The sequence below is a fragment of the Coregonus clupeaformis genome, chromosome 26, assembly GCF_020615455.1.
Source record: "Coregonus clupeaformis isolate EN_2021a chromosome 26, ASM2061545v1, whole genome shotgun sequence".
In the NCBI taxonomy this organism is placed as follows: domain Eukaryota; kingdom Metazoa; phylum Chordata; class Actinopteri; order Salmoniformes; family Salmonidae; genus Coregonus; species Coregonus clupeaformis.
In genome coordinates, this window is record NC_059217.1 from 49856096 (window position 1) to 49871095 (window position 15000).

General features: G+C 49.1%; 1 protein-coding gene across 1 annotated transcript in view; it reads left to right on the forward strand.

Annotated features, from left to right (window-relative positions):
• LOC121578917 (dedicator of cytokinesis protein 1) overlaps positions 1 to 15000 on the forward strand; it is a 172598-nt gene that overhangs the window by 71821 nt on the left and 85777 nt on the right. Inside the window, 6 exon segments of the mRNA XM_045207649.1 lie at positions 1227 to 1285; positions 6646 to 6794; positions 11380 to 11465; positions 13962 to 14004; positions 14006 to 14119; positions 14395 to 14435. Coding sequence (XP_045063584.1) covers positions 1227 to 1285; positions 6646 to 6794; positions 11380 to 11465; positions 13962 to 14004; positions 14006 to 14119; positions 14395 to 14435 — 492 coding nt within the window.

Consider the following 15000-nt stretch of genomic DNA (forward strand, 5'->3'; position numbering starts at 1 on the left):
TCCTCCTCCTCTTCCTCCTCCTCCTCCTCCTCCTCATCCATAAAGGATTGTTTTATACCAAAACCTACTGTATCATAATCCACACAACACAGGCATTGCTTTGGGGAATTTAAATAAATCCTGAAGTCCACTCACCAAAATGTTTTGTGTTTGTACCCCTGGGCCAGACTACACTCAATCATAGGACCTATTGAAGAGATGAATCTTCAGTAAAGACTTAAAGGTCGAGAACGAGTCTGCGTCTCTCACATGGATAGGCAGACCATTCCATAACAATTGAGCTCTATAGGAGAAAGCCCTGCCTCCAGCTGTTTGCTTAGAACTTCTAGGAACAATAAGGAAGGCCTGTGTCTTGTGACGGCAGGACCAAATCAGAGAGATGGGTAGGAGCAAGCCCATGTAATGCTTTGTAGGTTAGCAGTAAAACCTTGAAATCAGCCCTAGCCTTAACAGGAAGCCAGTGTAGCGAGGCTAGCACTGGAGTAACACGATCACATTTTGGGGTTCTATACAAGATTCTAGCAGCCGTGTTTAGCACTAACTGAAGTTGATTTAGTGCTTTATCCGGGTAGCCTGGAGAGTAGAGCATTGCAGTAGTCTAATCTAGAAGTGACAAAAGCATGGATTAGCTTTTCTGCATCATTTTTGGATGAAAAGTTTCTCAGATTTTTGCAATGTTATGATGCTGCCCTTGAAATATTATTGATATGTTGTGTATCACTATAAAGGCTACATAAGCACTACATACATTCTTCACAAATCATCTATAAGTGTGTCATACTGTATAAATGGTGCATAAACATACATAGTGTGTTATGTCACAATTGGCAATTCACTGGGAATGATTATGTCACCCCTTTATACACCGTAGTGCTTACAAAGCTTGTATGTATAAAGCCTTTGTAAGTTGTACTTCGCTTTAAAGTGGGACCCAGTTGTTTACCCTCCTACAATACTTATTGTCAGTAAACCATGTTGGACTGGCCACTAGTACATGACAGTAAACCATGTTGGACTGGCCACTAGTACATGACAGTGAAACCATGTTGGACTGGCCACTAGTACATGACAGTAAACCATGTTGGACTGGCTACTAGTACATGACAGTAAACCATGTTGGACTGGCCACTAGTACATGACAGTAAACCATGTTGGACTGGCCACAAAAACATGACAGTGGTTGGCAACAGTGTATGTAAATGCATGTGTGTTTCTGTGTGTTTCAGGTACCAGGACATGAGAAGACAGATTGGCTTTGAGATCAGAGACATGTGGTATAACCTAGGTATGAATCATCTATTTTATATTCTTCATATGCATTCAACTAACGGGACCGACCGGCTCCATTCGGTCTTATGTAGCAAAATTTGAAATTGTGTTTTTTACATTGGATAAAAGCAGGGACTCATACACTACTCATACACTAAATGGTATATCATACACTACTGTTGAGGAACAATGGGAAAGTAATTCTGCTTTGGAAGTTGACTAACTTGTAACACCACTTTTGAGAAAATGGCCCTTGAATGTTTTGGTACACATACTGGAGAGCTCTTCTTTGTCTACACCCATTCAGCATCGTTCACACCTTCTTAAGCCTTAGCCCCACCCATCTCTTTAAGGATTGACATGTGAGGCCATGTGCTAAACAGAGTGAGTACGGTAGTGGCAGGGTAGGCTAGCAGGGTAGACCATGTGAGGCCATGTGCTAAACAGAGTGAGTACGGTAGTGCACTAAACAACCAAAGATTCTAAAGACTAAAGGCTGGTTTATACTACGTCTATCGACATGTCTGTAGACAGTTGTCGCAGTGACATCATGAACATCAAACGTGTCGTTGTCATTATGAAAAAGTATAAACACAAAAACGACATCAGCAGCCTGGTGGTCCAACATAGCACAACTGGTGTATTTTAACACTTCATTTAGTATATGTCAATCTAGCAAACCAGGCAACTAAAAGCAACTTTCTAAACAATGTTTTGGTTAGTTTCTAGCTTGTTATCTAGCTAGCTAACGTTACAGTGCCTTCAGAAAGTATTCAGACCCCTTGACTTTTTCCACATTTTGTTAAGTTACAGCCTTATTCTAAAATTGGTTAAATTGTATTTTTCCTCATCAATCTACACACAATACCCCATAATGACAAAGCAAAAATAGGTTTTTAGAAATGTTTGCAAATGTATTACAAATATTTACATAACTATTCAGACCCTTTACTCAGTACTTTGTTGAAGCACCTTTGGCAGCGATTACAGCCTCGAGTCTTCTTGGGTATGACGCTACAAGCTTGGCACACCTGTATTTGGGGAGTTTCTCCCATTCTTCTCTGCAGATCCTCTCAAGCTCTGTCAGGTTGGATGGGGAGCGTTGCTGCACAGCTATTTTCAGGTCTCTCCAGAGATGTTCGATCAGGTTCAAGTCCGGGCTCTGGATGGGCCACTCAAGGACGTTCAGAGACGTGCCGAGCCACTCCTGCGTTGTCTTGGCTGTGTGCTTAGGGTCGTTGTTCTGTTGGACGGTGAACCTTCACCCCAGTCTGAGGTCCTGAGTGCTCTGGAGCAGGTTTTCATCAAGGATCTCTCTGTACTTTATTCTGTTCATCTTTGCCTCGATCCTGACTAGTCTCCCAGTCACTGCCGCTGAAAAACATCCCCACAGCATGATGCTGCCACCACCATGCTTCACCGTAGGGATGGTGCCAGGTTTCCTCCAGACATGACGCTTGGCATTCAGGCCAAAGAGTTCAATCTTGGTTTCATCAGACCAGAGAATCTTGTTTCTCATGGTCTGAGAGTCTTTAGGTGCCTTTTGGCAAACTCCAAGCGGGCTGTCATGTGCCTTTTACTGAGGAGTGGCTTCCGAATGTCCACTCTACCATAAAGGCCTGATTGGTGGAGTGCTGCAGAAATTGTTGTCCTTCTGGAAGTTTCTCCCATCTCCACAGAGGAACTCTAGAGCTCTGTCAGAGTGACCATCGGGTTCTTGGTCACCTCCCTGACCAAGGCCCTTCTCCCCCGATTGCTCAGTTTGGCCGGGTGGCCAGCTCTAGGAAGAGTCTTGGTGGTTCCAAACGTCTTCCATTTAAGAATGATGGAGGCCACTGTGTTCTTGGGGACCTCAATGCTGCAGACATTTTTGGTACCCTCCTCCAGATCTGTGCCTCAACACAATCCTTCGACCTCATGGTATAGTTTCTGCTCTGACATGCACTGTCAACTGTGGGACCTTTATATAGACAGGTGTGTTTCTTTAAAATCATGTGCAATCAATTGAATTTACCACAGGTGGGCTCCAATCAAGTTGTAGAAACAGGATGCACCTGAGCTCAATTTTGAGTCTCGTAGCAAAGGGTCTGATTCTCCGATCCTGAACCATACTCTATTCTTAGTTTCTCATTAAAACATGTTGCAAACAATATTTTCACAATGTATATATTGTCCATATACATTCAACTTCGCATACCTTCATTCACAGATCATACAGTAACTACTGTAAGGTCGTTGAAAGATGTTGAAGTGTGATATTTCCAAAGTGTTATTTTTGTGTCCGGGCCCATCTGGGAGTTTGTCTTGAGTGATTACCAGGTTGTTAGTGAAAACAGTAAGGACTTAGAATAGAGGATCAGATCTTGTGTTAATTGGCTTCATGTTGTTGTTGTGGAAGCAGAACTACAGCAGAGAAATCACAAAGGAGACGGAGAGGACAAGGTGTTAGTTTGAATAGGCCTGTTTTATTAATGTCACGATCGTCGGGAACAGAGGACCAAGGCGCAGCGTTGAAGCTGCAAACATACTTTTTATTTAATGATTACACGAACAAAACAACAAACGATAACGTGACGTCCTCGGTCTAACACAAACCACACTGGAACAAGATCCCACACCATACTGTGGGAAACAGGCTGACTAAGTATGGTTCCCAATCAGAGACAACAAGCAACAGCTGATTCACGTTGCCTCTGATTGAGAACCACACTGGCCAACATAGAAACACAATACTAGAACGCACCCAAATGAAAACTCACACCCTGGCTCAACATACTAGAGTCCCCAGAGCCAGGGCGTGACAATTAATTCAAATAGGTAATCAGTCTCTGTTATTCCAATTCTCTCTTTCTCTCTCTTTTGCTCTCTCTCCCTCCCTCCATCTTCCTCCATCTCTCTCCCTCCCCTCCCTCCATCTCCCTCCCAACCCTCCCTCCATCTCCCTCCCTCCCTCCCTCCCCTCCTCCATCTCCCTCCCTCCTCCCTTCATCTCCCTCCCACCCCCTCCCTCCATCTCCCTCTCTCCCCTCCCTCCATCTCTCTATCTTTCTCCCTCCCTCCCTCCCCTCCCTCCATCTCCCTCCCTCCCCTCCATCCTCCCTCCATCTCCCTCCCTCCTCCCTCCCCCTCCCTCCATCTCCCTCTCTCCCCTCCCTCCATCTCTCTATCTTTCTCTCTCCCTCCCTCCATCTCCCTCCCTCCCTCCCTCCATCTCTCATCTTCTCTCTCCCTCCCTCCCTCCCTCCCTCCATCTCCTCCCTCCCTCCCTCCATCTCTATCTTTCTCTCTCCCTCCCTCCCCTCCCTCAATCTCCTCCCTCCCTCCCTCCATCTCTCTATCTTTCTCTCTCCCTCCCTCCATCTCCCTCCATCTCCCTCCCTCCCCTCCCTCCATCTCTCTATCTTTCTCTCTCCCTCCCTCCCCCCTCCCTCCCCCCCCTCCCTCCATCTCTCTATCTTTCTCTCTCCCTCCCTCCCTCCCTCCTCCATCTCCCTCCCTCCCCTCCCTCCATCTCTCTATCTTTCTCTCTCCCTCCCTCCATCTCCCTCCCTCCCCTCCCTCCATCTCTCTATCTTTCTCTCTCCCTCCCTCCATCTCCCTCCCTCCCCTCCCCTCCCTCATCTCTCTATCTTTCTCTCTCCCTCCCTCCCCTCCCTCATCTCCCTCTCTCCCCTCCCTCCATCTCTCTATCTTTCTCTCTCCCTCCCTCCCCTCCCTCCATCTCCCTCCCTCCCATCCCTCCATCTCTCTATCTTTCTCTCTCCCTCCCTCCCTCCCCTCCCTCCATCTCCCTCCCTCCCATCCCTCCATCTCTCTATCTTTCTCTCTCCCTCCCTCCCCTCCCCTCTCTCCCTCCCTCCATCTCCCTCCCTCCCCTCCCCTCCCTCCATCTCTCTACCTTTCTCTCTCCCTCCCTCCCCTTCCTCCATCTCTCTATCTTTCTCTCTCCCTCCCTCCCTCCCCTCCCTCCCTCCATCTCGCTATCTTTCTCCCTACCTCCCACCCCTCCCTCCATCTCCCTCCCTCCCTCCCCTCCCTCCATCTCTCTATCTTTCTCTCTCCTCCTCCCCTCCCTCCCTCCATCTCGCTATCTTTCTCCCTCCCTCCCTCCCTCCCTCCATCTCCCTCCCCTCCCTCCCTCCATCTCTCTATCTTTCTCTCTCCCTCCCTCCCTCCCCTCCCTCCATCTCCCTCCCTCCCTCCCCTCCCTCCATCTCTCCATCTCCTCTCTCCCTCCCTCCCCTTCTACTCTTCTTGATTAGAACTCTTACCATGATGTTGTATTGATTCCCTCACCAGTGTTTTCATTATTTAACCCTCTGGTTTGGACCTGAGGCTCTTCTCAGGAAAATCACCTCTCGTCTTCTGAGTGTCAGCAAAATGCTGATGAACACTGAAAAGGAAGTGGAGGAACATGGGAACCAGATTTAAACCTGTGTACTTTAAGCTCGTCAAGTACATGTTTACGCCTGGGGCCCCTCGATAGAAGTTTCTCCAATGGGTTACACCAAGACAAATGAACATACTGTATAGCTCACCAGGAATTGTTTATTAAGGCTATTAGTTGATTTAACTATTTTCCTCGATCATGTGTTAATGTATTATCTATGTATCTCACCAGGAATTAATAGTGAGTCCTTTAGTTCATGTATTTAATTATTTAATCATCCATGTATTAATGTGTCCCCAGGTCTCTTCAAGATCAATCTAGCAATTATCTGACCAGGAATAATTATCAATATTAGTTATATTCATGTAATTATGTCTTTATCCACATATTCTTGTGTTATATATGCACAGGTTCCACACAAGATCAATAAGCATATCACTCACCAATAATTATTAGTCCTTTTATTTATTTATCTCTTCACCCGTGTATCATAATAATATAATATGCCATTTAGCAGACTCTTTTTAATCCAAAGCGACTTACAGTAGTGCGCGCGTACATTTTCGTAATGGGTGGCCCCAGCAGGAATCCAACCCACAACCCTGGCGTTGCAGGTGGCGCCGTGCTCTACCAACTGAGCTCCAGAGGACCACGCTTTATAGTCACGCTTTATCTATCGCCGGGTCCCCTTTACATGGACTGGACGGTCATCTATTTACAGTTTGTCCGTCAGTTCATTCATTATCTATGTATTAATATCTTATCCATCCACAGGTCCCCACAATAATTATATCATATTAATATCAATAATATATGCCATTTATCGGACGCTTTTATCTTACAGTAGTGCGTGCATACTTATTTTAAAAAAAGGTACGTATGGGTGGTCCCGGGACTCGAACCCACTATCATGGCGTTGTAAGCGCCATGCTCTACCAGCAGGAGTTATTAGTTAAGTTATTTGATCATGTGTTATCTGTCCCCAGGTCCCCACAAGATCAAGTTGATCCCAGAGATGGTGGGTCCCATCCTAGAGATGACTCTGGTCCCCGAGATAGAACTGAGGAAAGCCACAATCCCCATCTTCTTCGACATGATGCAGTGTGAATTCCACTTCACCTCCAGCTTCCAACGGGTCTGTATCAGTCAGTCAGTCCTTCAGTAGTCAATCAGTCAGTCCTTCAGTCGGTCAATCAGTCGTCGTTCAGTCGGTCAATCAATCCGTCAGTCAATCAGCCAATCAGTCGGTGAATCAATCAGTCAGTCAGTCAATCGTTCAGTCAGTCAGTCAATCGGTCAGTCAATCAGCCAGTCAAGACGGTCAATCAATCAGTCAGTCAGTCAATCGTTCAGTCAGTCAGTCAATCAGCCAGTCAGTCGGTCAATCAATCAATCGGCCAGTATATTAATCAATCAGTCAGTCAGTAAATCAATCAATCAATCAAATGTATTTATAAAGCCCTTTCTACATCAGAAGTTGTCACGAAGGGTTTACAATAACCCCACCTTGACCCCAAAGAGCAAGCAGAAGCACAGTGTCAAGGACTCTAATTTTTATTTTATTTTATTTCACCTTTATTTAACCAGGTAAGCCAGTTGAGAACAAGTTCTCATTTACAACTGCGACCTGGCCAAGATAAAGCAATGCAGTGCGATAAAAACAACAACACAGAGTTACATATGGGGTAAAACAAAACATAAAGTCAAAAATACCAAAGAAAATATATATACAGTGTGTGCAAATGTAGCAAGTTATGGAGGTAAGGCAATAAATAGGCCATAGTGCAAAATAATTACAATTAGTATTAACACTGGAATGATAGATGTGCAAGAGATTATGTGCAAATAGAGATACTGGGGTGCAAATTAGCAAAATAAATAACAATATAGGGATGAGGTAGTTGGGTGGGCTAATTACAGATGGGCTGTGTACAGGTGCAGTGATCGGTAAGGTGCTCTGACAACTGATGCCTTAAAGTTAGTGAGGGAGATAAGAGTCTCCAGCTTCAGAGATTTTTGCAATTCGTTCCAGTCATTGGCAGCAGAGAACTGGAAGGAATGGCGGCCAAAGGAGGTGTTGGCTTTTGGGGATGACCAGTGAGATATACCTGCTGGAGCGCATACTACGGATGGGTGTTGCTATGGTGACCTAAGACCTAATGATGAGCTAAGATAAGGCTGAGATTTGCCTAGCAGTGATTTATAGATGGCCTGGAGCCAGTGGGTTTGGCGACAAATATGTAGTGAGGACCAGCCAACAAGAGCGTACAGGTCACAGTGGTGGGTAGTATATGGGGCTTTGGTGACAAAACGGATGGCACTGTAATACCTTACCCCACTAGAGACAAACGTAATGTTGGTAAATGTTTCCAGCAATGAATTGACTCATAATGTAGTTTTAGTATTGTAAAGCCCATAATGTAGTTTTAGTGTTGTAAAGGCCATAATGTAGTTTAGTGTTGTAAAGCCCATAATGTAGTTTAGTGTTGTAAAGCCCATAATGTAGTTTAGTGTTGTAAAGCCCATAATGTAGTTTAGTGTTGTAAAGCCCATAATGTAGTTTAGTGTTGTAAAGCCCATAATGTAGTTTAGTGTTGTAAAGCCCATAATGTAGTTTAGTGTTGTAAAGCCCATAATGTAGTTTTAGTGTTGTAAAGCCGATAATGTAGTTTTAGTATTTTACATTTACATTTAAGTCATTTAGCAGACGCTCTTATCCAGAGCGACTTACAAATTGGTGCATTCACCTTATGATAGCCAGTGGGACAACCACTTTACAAATATTTTTAAATTTTTATTTTTTATTATTATTAATTTATATATTTTGTGGGGTGGGGAGGGGGGGGTAGAAGGATTACTTTTATCCTATCCCAGGTATTCCTTAAAGAGGTAGGGTTTCAAGTGTCTCCGGAAGGTGGTCAGTGACTAAAGTCAGTTTACTGTAGGGGGATCAGTGGTCAGTTGGAAAGCCCATTTACTACACGTATTATGACCAGGTCACAGGAAGAGAACTTCATGTTATGCCACCTTCCAAAGTTCACCCCCTCTTTGCCTTAGTGATAGCCCATTGGTCACATCTGGTGTTCCACCAATCAAATGTCTAAGTCTCTTCTCTCTGCTACAGAACAGTGTAGTCATGTGTATATCCTGAGTTTAGACAGAAACGTGTGTTATCCATGTAGCTTGTAGGTGACTATGTTTGCTGTATTAGCATTACGTTCCAAGTCTAACCCAGTCTCCCTTAGCATTCTCTGTACTGTATCTGGATTGACTTCCTCTACCATTGATGCCCCCATTGAAGTCATGCTGAAGCAGAGGCCTGGCCTGTGGCCGTCTCCCAAATCCTCCCAGCCAGTGTAGTAGTACAGTCTGGTGTCCCCAATGGCACCCCATTTCCTCTATAGTGCACTACTTTTGACTAGGGCCTATAGGGATCTGGTCTAGAGTAGTGCACTATAAAGTGAATAGGGTGCAATTTGGGTCACACACACACACACACTCAGTCTGTTAGATTGGGAATGAAGGGGAACCCTGGTGATACAGTTAGCTGTGTCAGGCAGTCAGGACCTGGCTCATTGGGAATGACTACATCCTCTTAGATCCCCCCTACAGTAAAATAGGATCTATTTCACATTGGATGTGTCCCAAATGGTACCCTATTCCCTATATAGTGCACTACTTTTGACCAGGGCCCGATAGTGCACTATATATGGAATAGGGAGCCATTTGGGATGCAGACAAATGGCTTGACCCCTTTTTATAAGTGAGGCTTATTCTGTTACAGACTTTCTAGTGTGCAGTGTAAATCTACAACTTAGCAGAGAGAGAGAGTTGCTTCTCTTCCTGTCTCCCTGACACAGCAGCAGCACATCAAGCAGGCAGTCCAAGTTGGAGCAAACGTCCCTTTTTCATTCCTTCTGTTGTCTTTCTGGGAAGAAGGAGAGAGGGGAAGAAGGAGAGAGGGGAAGAAGGAGAGAGGGGAAGGAGAGAGGGGGGAAGGAGGAGAGAGGGGAAGGAGGAGAGAGGGGAAGAAGGAGAGAGGGGAAGAAGGAGAGAGGGGAAGAAGGAGAGAGGGGAAGGAGGAGAGAGGGGAAGAAGGGGAGAGGGGGGAAGGAGGGGAGAGGGGAAGAAGGAGAGAGGGGAAGAAGGAGAGAGGGGAGAAGGAGAGAGGGGAAGGAGGGAAGGAGGAGAGAGGGGAAGAAGGGGAGAGGGGGGAAGGAGGAGAGAGGGGAAGAAGGAGAGAGGGGAAGAAGGAGAGAGGGGAAGAAGGAGAGAGGGGAAGAAGGAGAGAGGGGAAGAAGGAGAGAGGGGAAGAAGGAGAGAGGGGGAAGGAGGAGAGAGGGGAAGGAGGAGAGAGGGGAAGAAGGAGAGAGGGGAAGAAGGAGAGAGGGGAAGAAGGAGAGAGGGGAAGAAGGAGAGAGGGGAAGAAGGAGAGGGGGGAAGGAGGAGAGAGGGGAAGGAGGAGAGGGGGAAGAAGGAGAGAGGGGAAGAAGGAGAGAGGGAAGAAGGGGAGAGGGGAAGGAGAGAGGGGAAGGAGGAGAGAGGGAAGAAGGAGAGAGGGGAAGAAGGAGAGAGGGGAAGAAGGAGAGAGGGGAAGGATGAGAGAGGGGAAGAAGGAGAGAGGGGAAGGAGGAGAGAGGGGAAGAAGGAGAGAGGGGAAGGAGGAGAGAGGGGAAGAAGGAGAGAGGGGAAGGAGGAGAGAGGGGAAGGAGGAGAGAGGGGAAGAAGGAGAGAGGGGAAGGAGGGAGAGGGGAAGAGGGGAGAGGAGGAGAGAGGGGAAGAAGGAGAGAGGGGAAGAAGGAGAGAGGGGAAGAAGGAGAGAGGGGAAGGAGGAGAGAGGGGAAGAAGGAGAGAGGGGAAGAAGGAGAGAGGGGAAGAAGGAGAGAGGGGAAGAAGGAGAGAGGGGAAGAAGGAGAGAGGGGAAGAAGGAGAGAGGGAAAGAAGGAGAGAGGGGAAGGAGGAGAGAGGGGAAGAAGGAGAGAGGGGAAGGAGGAGAGAGGGGAAGAAGGAGAGAGGGGAAGAAGGAGAGAGGGGAAGAAGGAGAGAGGGGAAGAAGGAGAGAGGGGAAGGAGGAGAGAGGGGAAGAAGGAGAGAGGGGAAGGAGGAGAGAGGGGGAAGAAGGAGAGAGGGGAAGAAGGAGAGAGGGGAAGAAGGAGAGAGGGGAAGAAGGAGAGAGGGGAAGAAGGAGAGAGGGGAAGGAGGAGAGAGGGGAAGGAGGAGAGAGGGGAAGAAGTAGAGAGGGGAAGGAGGAGAGAGGGGAAGAAGGAGAGAGGGGAAGAAGGAGAGAGGGGAAGGAGGAGAGAGGGGAAGGAGGAGAGAGGGGAAGGAGGAGAGAGGGGAAGAAGTAGAGAGGGGAAGAAGGAGAGAGGGGAAGAAGGAGAGAGGGGAAGAGAACAAAGTTCCAGAACAAGAGGATGTGCTTTCTGCTGTGGCTCCCTGCTCAGCCAATCACAGAGAAGTTAGTGAGAGTCATCAGCGTGATAATGAACTGATTTAATATGAGCTCACAGTCCGCCAGGCTGAAAGGCGATTAAACCAAGAGTAGAGATCCTCTCAACCAAGAGGAGAGAGAGGGTGGGAAAGAGAGGGATAGTGGGGGAAAAGAGAGAGAGAGAAAGAGAATCAGAGAGCGAGGGAGGCAGAAGGAGGGAGACAGGAGGGAGACTAATGAATTGAAAAATGAGCTGTGCTGATTATGAATGGCTGCTTTCTAATTGCAGTTTGAGAATGAGATCATCACCAAACTGGATCATGAGGTGGAGGGGGGCGGAGGAGATGAGCAGTACAAAGTCCTCTTCCAAAAGATGTGAGTGTTGCTGTCTGTCTGTCTGTCTGTCTGTCTGTCTGTCTGTCTGTCTGTCTGTCTGTAACTGTCTGTCTGTCTGTCTGTAACTGTCTGACTGTCTGTCTGTCTGTTACTGTCTGTCTGACTGTCTGTCTGTCTGTTACTGTCTGTCTGACTGTCTGTCTGTCTGTTACTGTCTGTCTGACTGACTGACTGACTGACTCTGTCTGTCTGTCTCTGTCTGCCTGCATGTCTGTCTGTCACTGCCTGTCTGTCTGTCTGTCTGTCTCTGTCTGTCTGTCTCTTTCTGTGTCTCTTCCTGCCTCTCTTCCTGCCTCCCTGCCTGTCTGTCTGTCTGTCTGTCTGTCTTTCCTCCAAGAAGATGTCTGATGATGATGATGATGATTATTAAAGGACAGGATTATATGACAGATGACAACCATGTGTTATTTTATCCTGGTATAGTTGGGTGCAAACTCCCTGTCCTCAAATCCAGTCAACCACACATGTTGAAGCTGGAAATGAGTAATACTTACTGTACACCAACACAGTTAACACTCACATTTTACCATGCTTTACCCCCCCCTCTCTCTCTCTCTCTCTCTCTCTCTCTCTCTCTCTCTCTCTCTCTCTCTCTCTCTCTCGCTCTCTCTCTCTCCCCTCTCAATTCAATTCAAAGGGCTTTATTGGCATGGGAAACATATGTTTACATTACCAAAGCAAGTGAAATAGATAATAAACTAGAGGGGAAATAAACAAGGGAAACATTAGTAAACACTCACTAAAGTTTTAAGAGTATAGACATTTCACATATTATATTATTGGCTTTGTGCAGTGTTGTAACAGTGTGCAAATATCTCTCTCCTCTCTCCCCCTCCCTTCTCTCTCCCTCCACTGTATCTCTCCCTCTCCCCTCTCTCCCTCTCCTCTCTCCCCCTCCCTTGTATCTCCCCCTCCCCTCTCTCTCCCTCCACTGTATCACCCCCTCTCTCCCTCTCCTCTCTCCCCCTCCCTTGTATCTCCCCCTCCCCTCTCTCTCCCTCCACTGTATCACCCCTCTCTCCCCCCTCCCTCTCTCTCCCTCCACTGTATCACCCCTCTCCCCTCCCCTGTACCCCCTCCCCTCACCCCCTCCTCTCCCCTCTCTCCCCTCCCCCTCATCCCCTCCTCTCCCCTCTCTCCCCCTCCCCTGTATCCCCTCCCCTCACCCCTCCTCTCCCCCTCTCCCCCTCCCCTGTATCCCCCTCCCCTCACCCCTCCTCTCCCCTCTCTCCCCCCCCTGTATCCCCCTCCTCATCCCCTCCTCTCCCCTCTCTCCCCTCCCCTGTATCCCCCTCCCCCTCATCCCCTCCTCTCCCCTCTCTCCCTCCCCTGTATCCCCCTCCCTCACCCCCCTCCTCTCCCCTCTCTCCCCCTCCCCTGTATCCCCCTCCCTCACCCCCCTCCTCTCCCCTCTCTCCCCCTCCCCTGTATCCCCCTCCCCTCATCCCCTCCTCACCCCTCTCTCCCCTTCCCCTGTATCCCCTCCCCTCCCCCTCCTCTCCCCTCTCTCCCCCTCCCCTGTATCCCTCCTCACCCCCTCCTCTCCCCTCTCTCCCCCTCCCCTGTATCCCCCTCCCCTCACCCCCTCCTCTCCCCTCTCTCCCCCCTCCCTGTATCCCCCTCCCCTCACCCCTCCTCTCCCCCTCTCCCCCTCCCCTGTATCCCCTCCCCTCACCCCCTCCTCTCCCTCTCTCCCCCTCCCCTGTATCCCCTCCCCTCACCCTCCTCTCCCCTCTCTCCCCTCCCCTGTATCCCCCTCCCCCTCACCCCCTCCTCTCCCCTCTCTCCCCCTCCCCTGTATCCCCCTCCCCTCACCCCCTCCTCTCCCCTCTCTCCCCTCCCTGTATCCCCCTCCCTCACCCCCTCCTCTCCCCTCTCTCCCCCCTCCCTGTATCCCCCTCCCCTCACCCCCTCCTCTCCCCTCTCTCCCCCTCCCCTGTATCCCCCCCTCACCCCCTCCTCTCCCTCTCTCCCCTCCCCTGTATCCCCCTCCCCTCATCCCCTCCTCTCCCCTCTCTCCCCCCCCTGTATCCCCCTCCCTCTCTCCCCCTCCCCTCTCTCCCCCTCCCCTGTATCCCCTCCCCTCACCCCCTCCTCTCCCCTCTCTCCCCTCCCTGTATCCCCCTCCCCTCATCCCCTCCTCTCCCCTCTCCCCCTCCCCTGTATCCCCCTCCCCTCACCCCCTCCTCTCCCTCTCTCCCTCCCCCTGTACCCCTCCCCTCATCCCCTCCTCTCCCCCTCTCCCCCTCCCCTGTATCCCCCTCCCCTCATCCCCTCCTCTCCCCTCTCTCCCCCTCCCCTGTATCCCCCTCCCCTCACCCCTCCTCTCCCCTCTCTCCCCCTCCCCTGTATCCCCCTCCCCCTCATCCCCTCCTCTCCCCTCTCTCCCCCTCCCTCTCTCCCCCTCCCTCTCTCCCCCCTCTCCCCCCTCTCTCCCTCTCCTCCCCCTCTCTCCCCCTCCCCCCCTCCCCCCAGTCTGTTGGAGCACTGCAGGAAACATAAGTACCTGTCTAAGAGTGGGGGAGATCTTTGTGAGCTTGGTGGTTCGTCTGTTGGAGCGACTGCTGGACTACAGGACCATCATGCACGATGAGAACAAGGAGAACCGGATGAGCTGCACTGTCAACGTGCTGGTAGGAGAGAGACACACACACACACTGTTATATGTTCTGTCCTGTTCCGTTGTGGACAGATGTCTGACTGCTTCCTGCTGCGATGCCTAGCTTAGAGTTACCTGTCATATTGTGGCCTGACGGTTTACTTTCCAACTGTCGGAAAGACATTTGAGATTTAAACACCAGCTGCGTAACATTCATTATTGGTATTGTTGCGATTGTTGTTGCTTATTCGACTTTCGTAGTTAAATCATTTCAGTTTTGTTAAACCATTTCAATCTTTTCGTCCTCAGAACTTCTACAAGGAGATAGAGAGAGAGGAGATGTACATCAGGTAAGAAAAGATCCTCATCGTCATCTTCCTCAACTAGACGGTTCTGTTGTTCTGTTGTACTCAGTCCCTCTGTGAAGTCAAGGCCGGTGTTTTTGCTATCTTCTCTGACTGACAATGAATAACTGCATAATGCAACACCGTAGGAGGTTTTCTCTTTCACTGGTGATAAATTCAGCTTTGTCTCAAATCTCTGTGTGATTTTCCATTCCCTGCTTTTCCATCAATCAGCCCTATCAGTCCATCAGTCAGCCCTAGCAATCCATCAGTCAGCCCTAGCAGTCCATCAGTCAGCCCTATCAGTCCATCAGTCAGCCCTAGCAGTCCATCAATCAGCCCTAGCAGTCCATCAATCAGCCCTATCAGTCCATCAGTCAGACCTAGCAGTCCATCAGTCAAACCTAGCAGTCCATCAGTCAGCCCTAGCAGTCCATCAGTCAGCCCTAGCAGTCCATCAGTCAGCCCTAGCAGTCCATCAGTCAGACCTAGCAGTCCATCAGTCAAACCTAGCAGTCCATCAGTCAAACCTAGCAGTCCATCAGTCAGCCCTAGCAGTCCATCAGTCAGC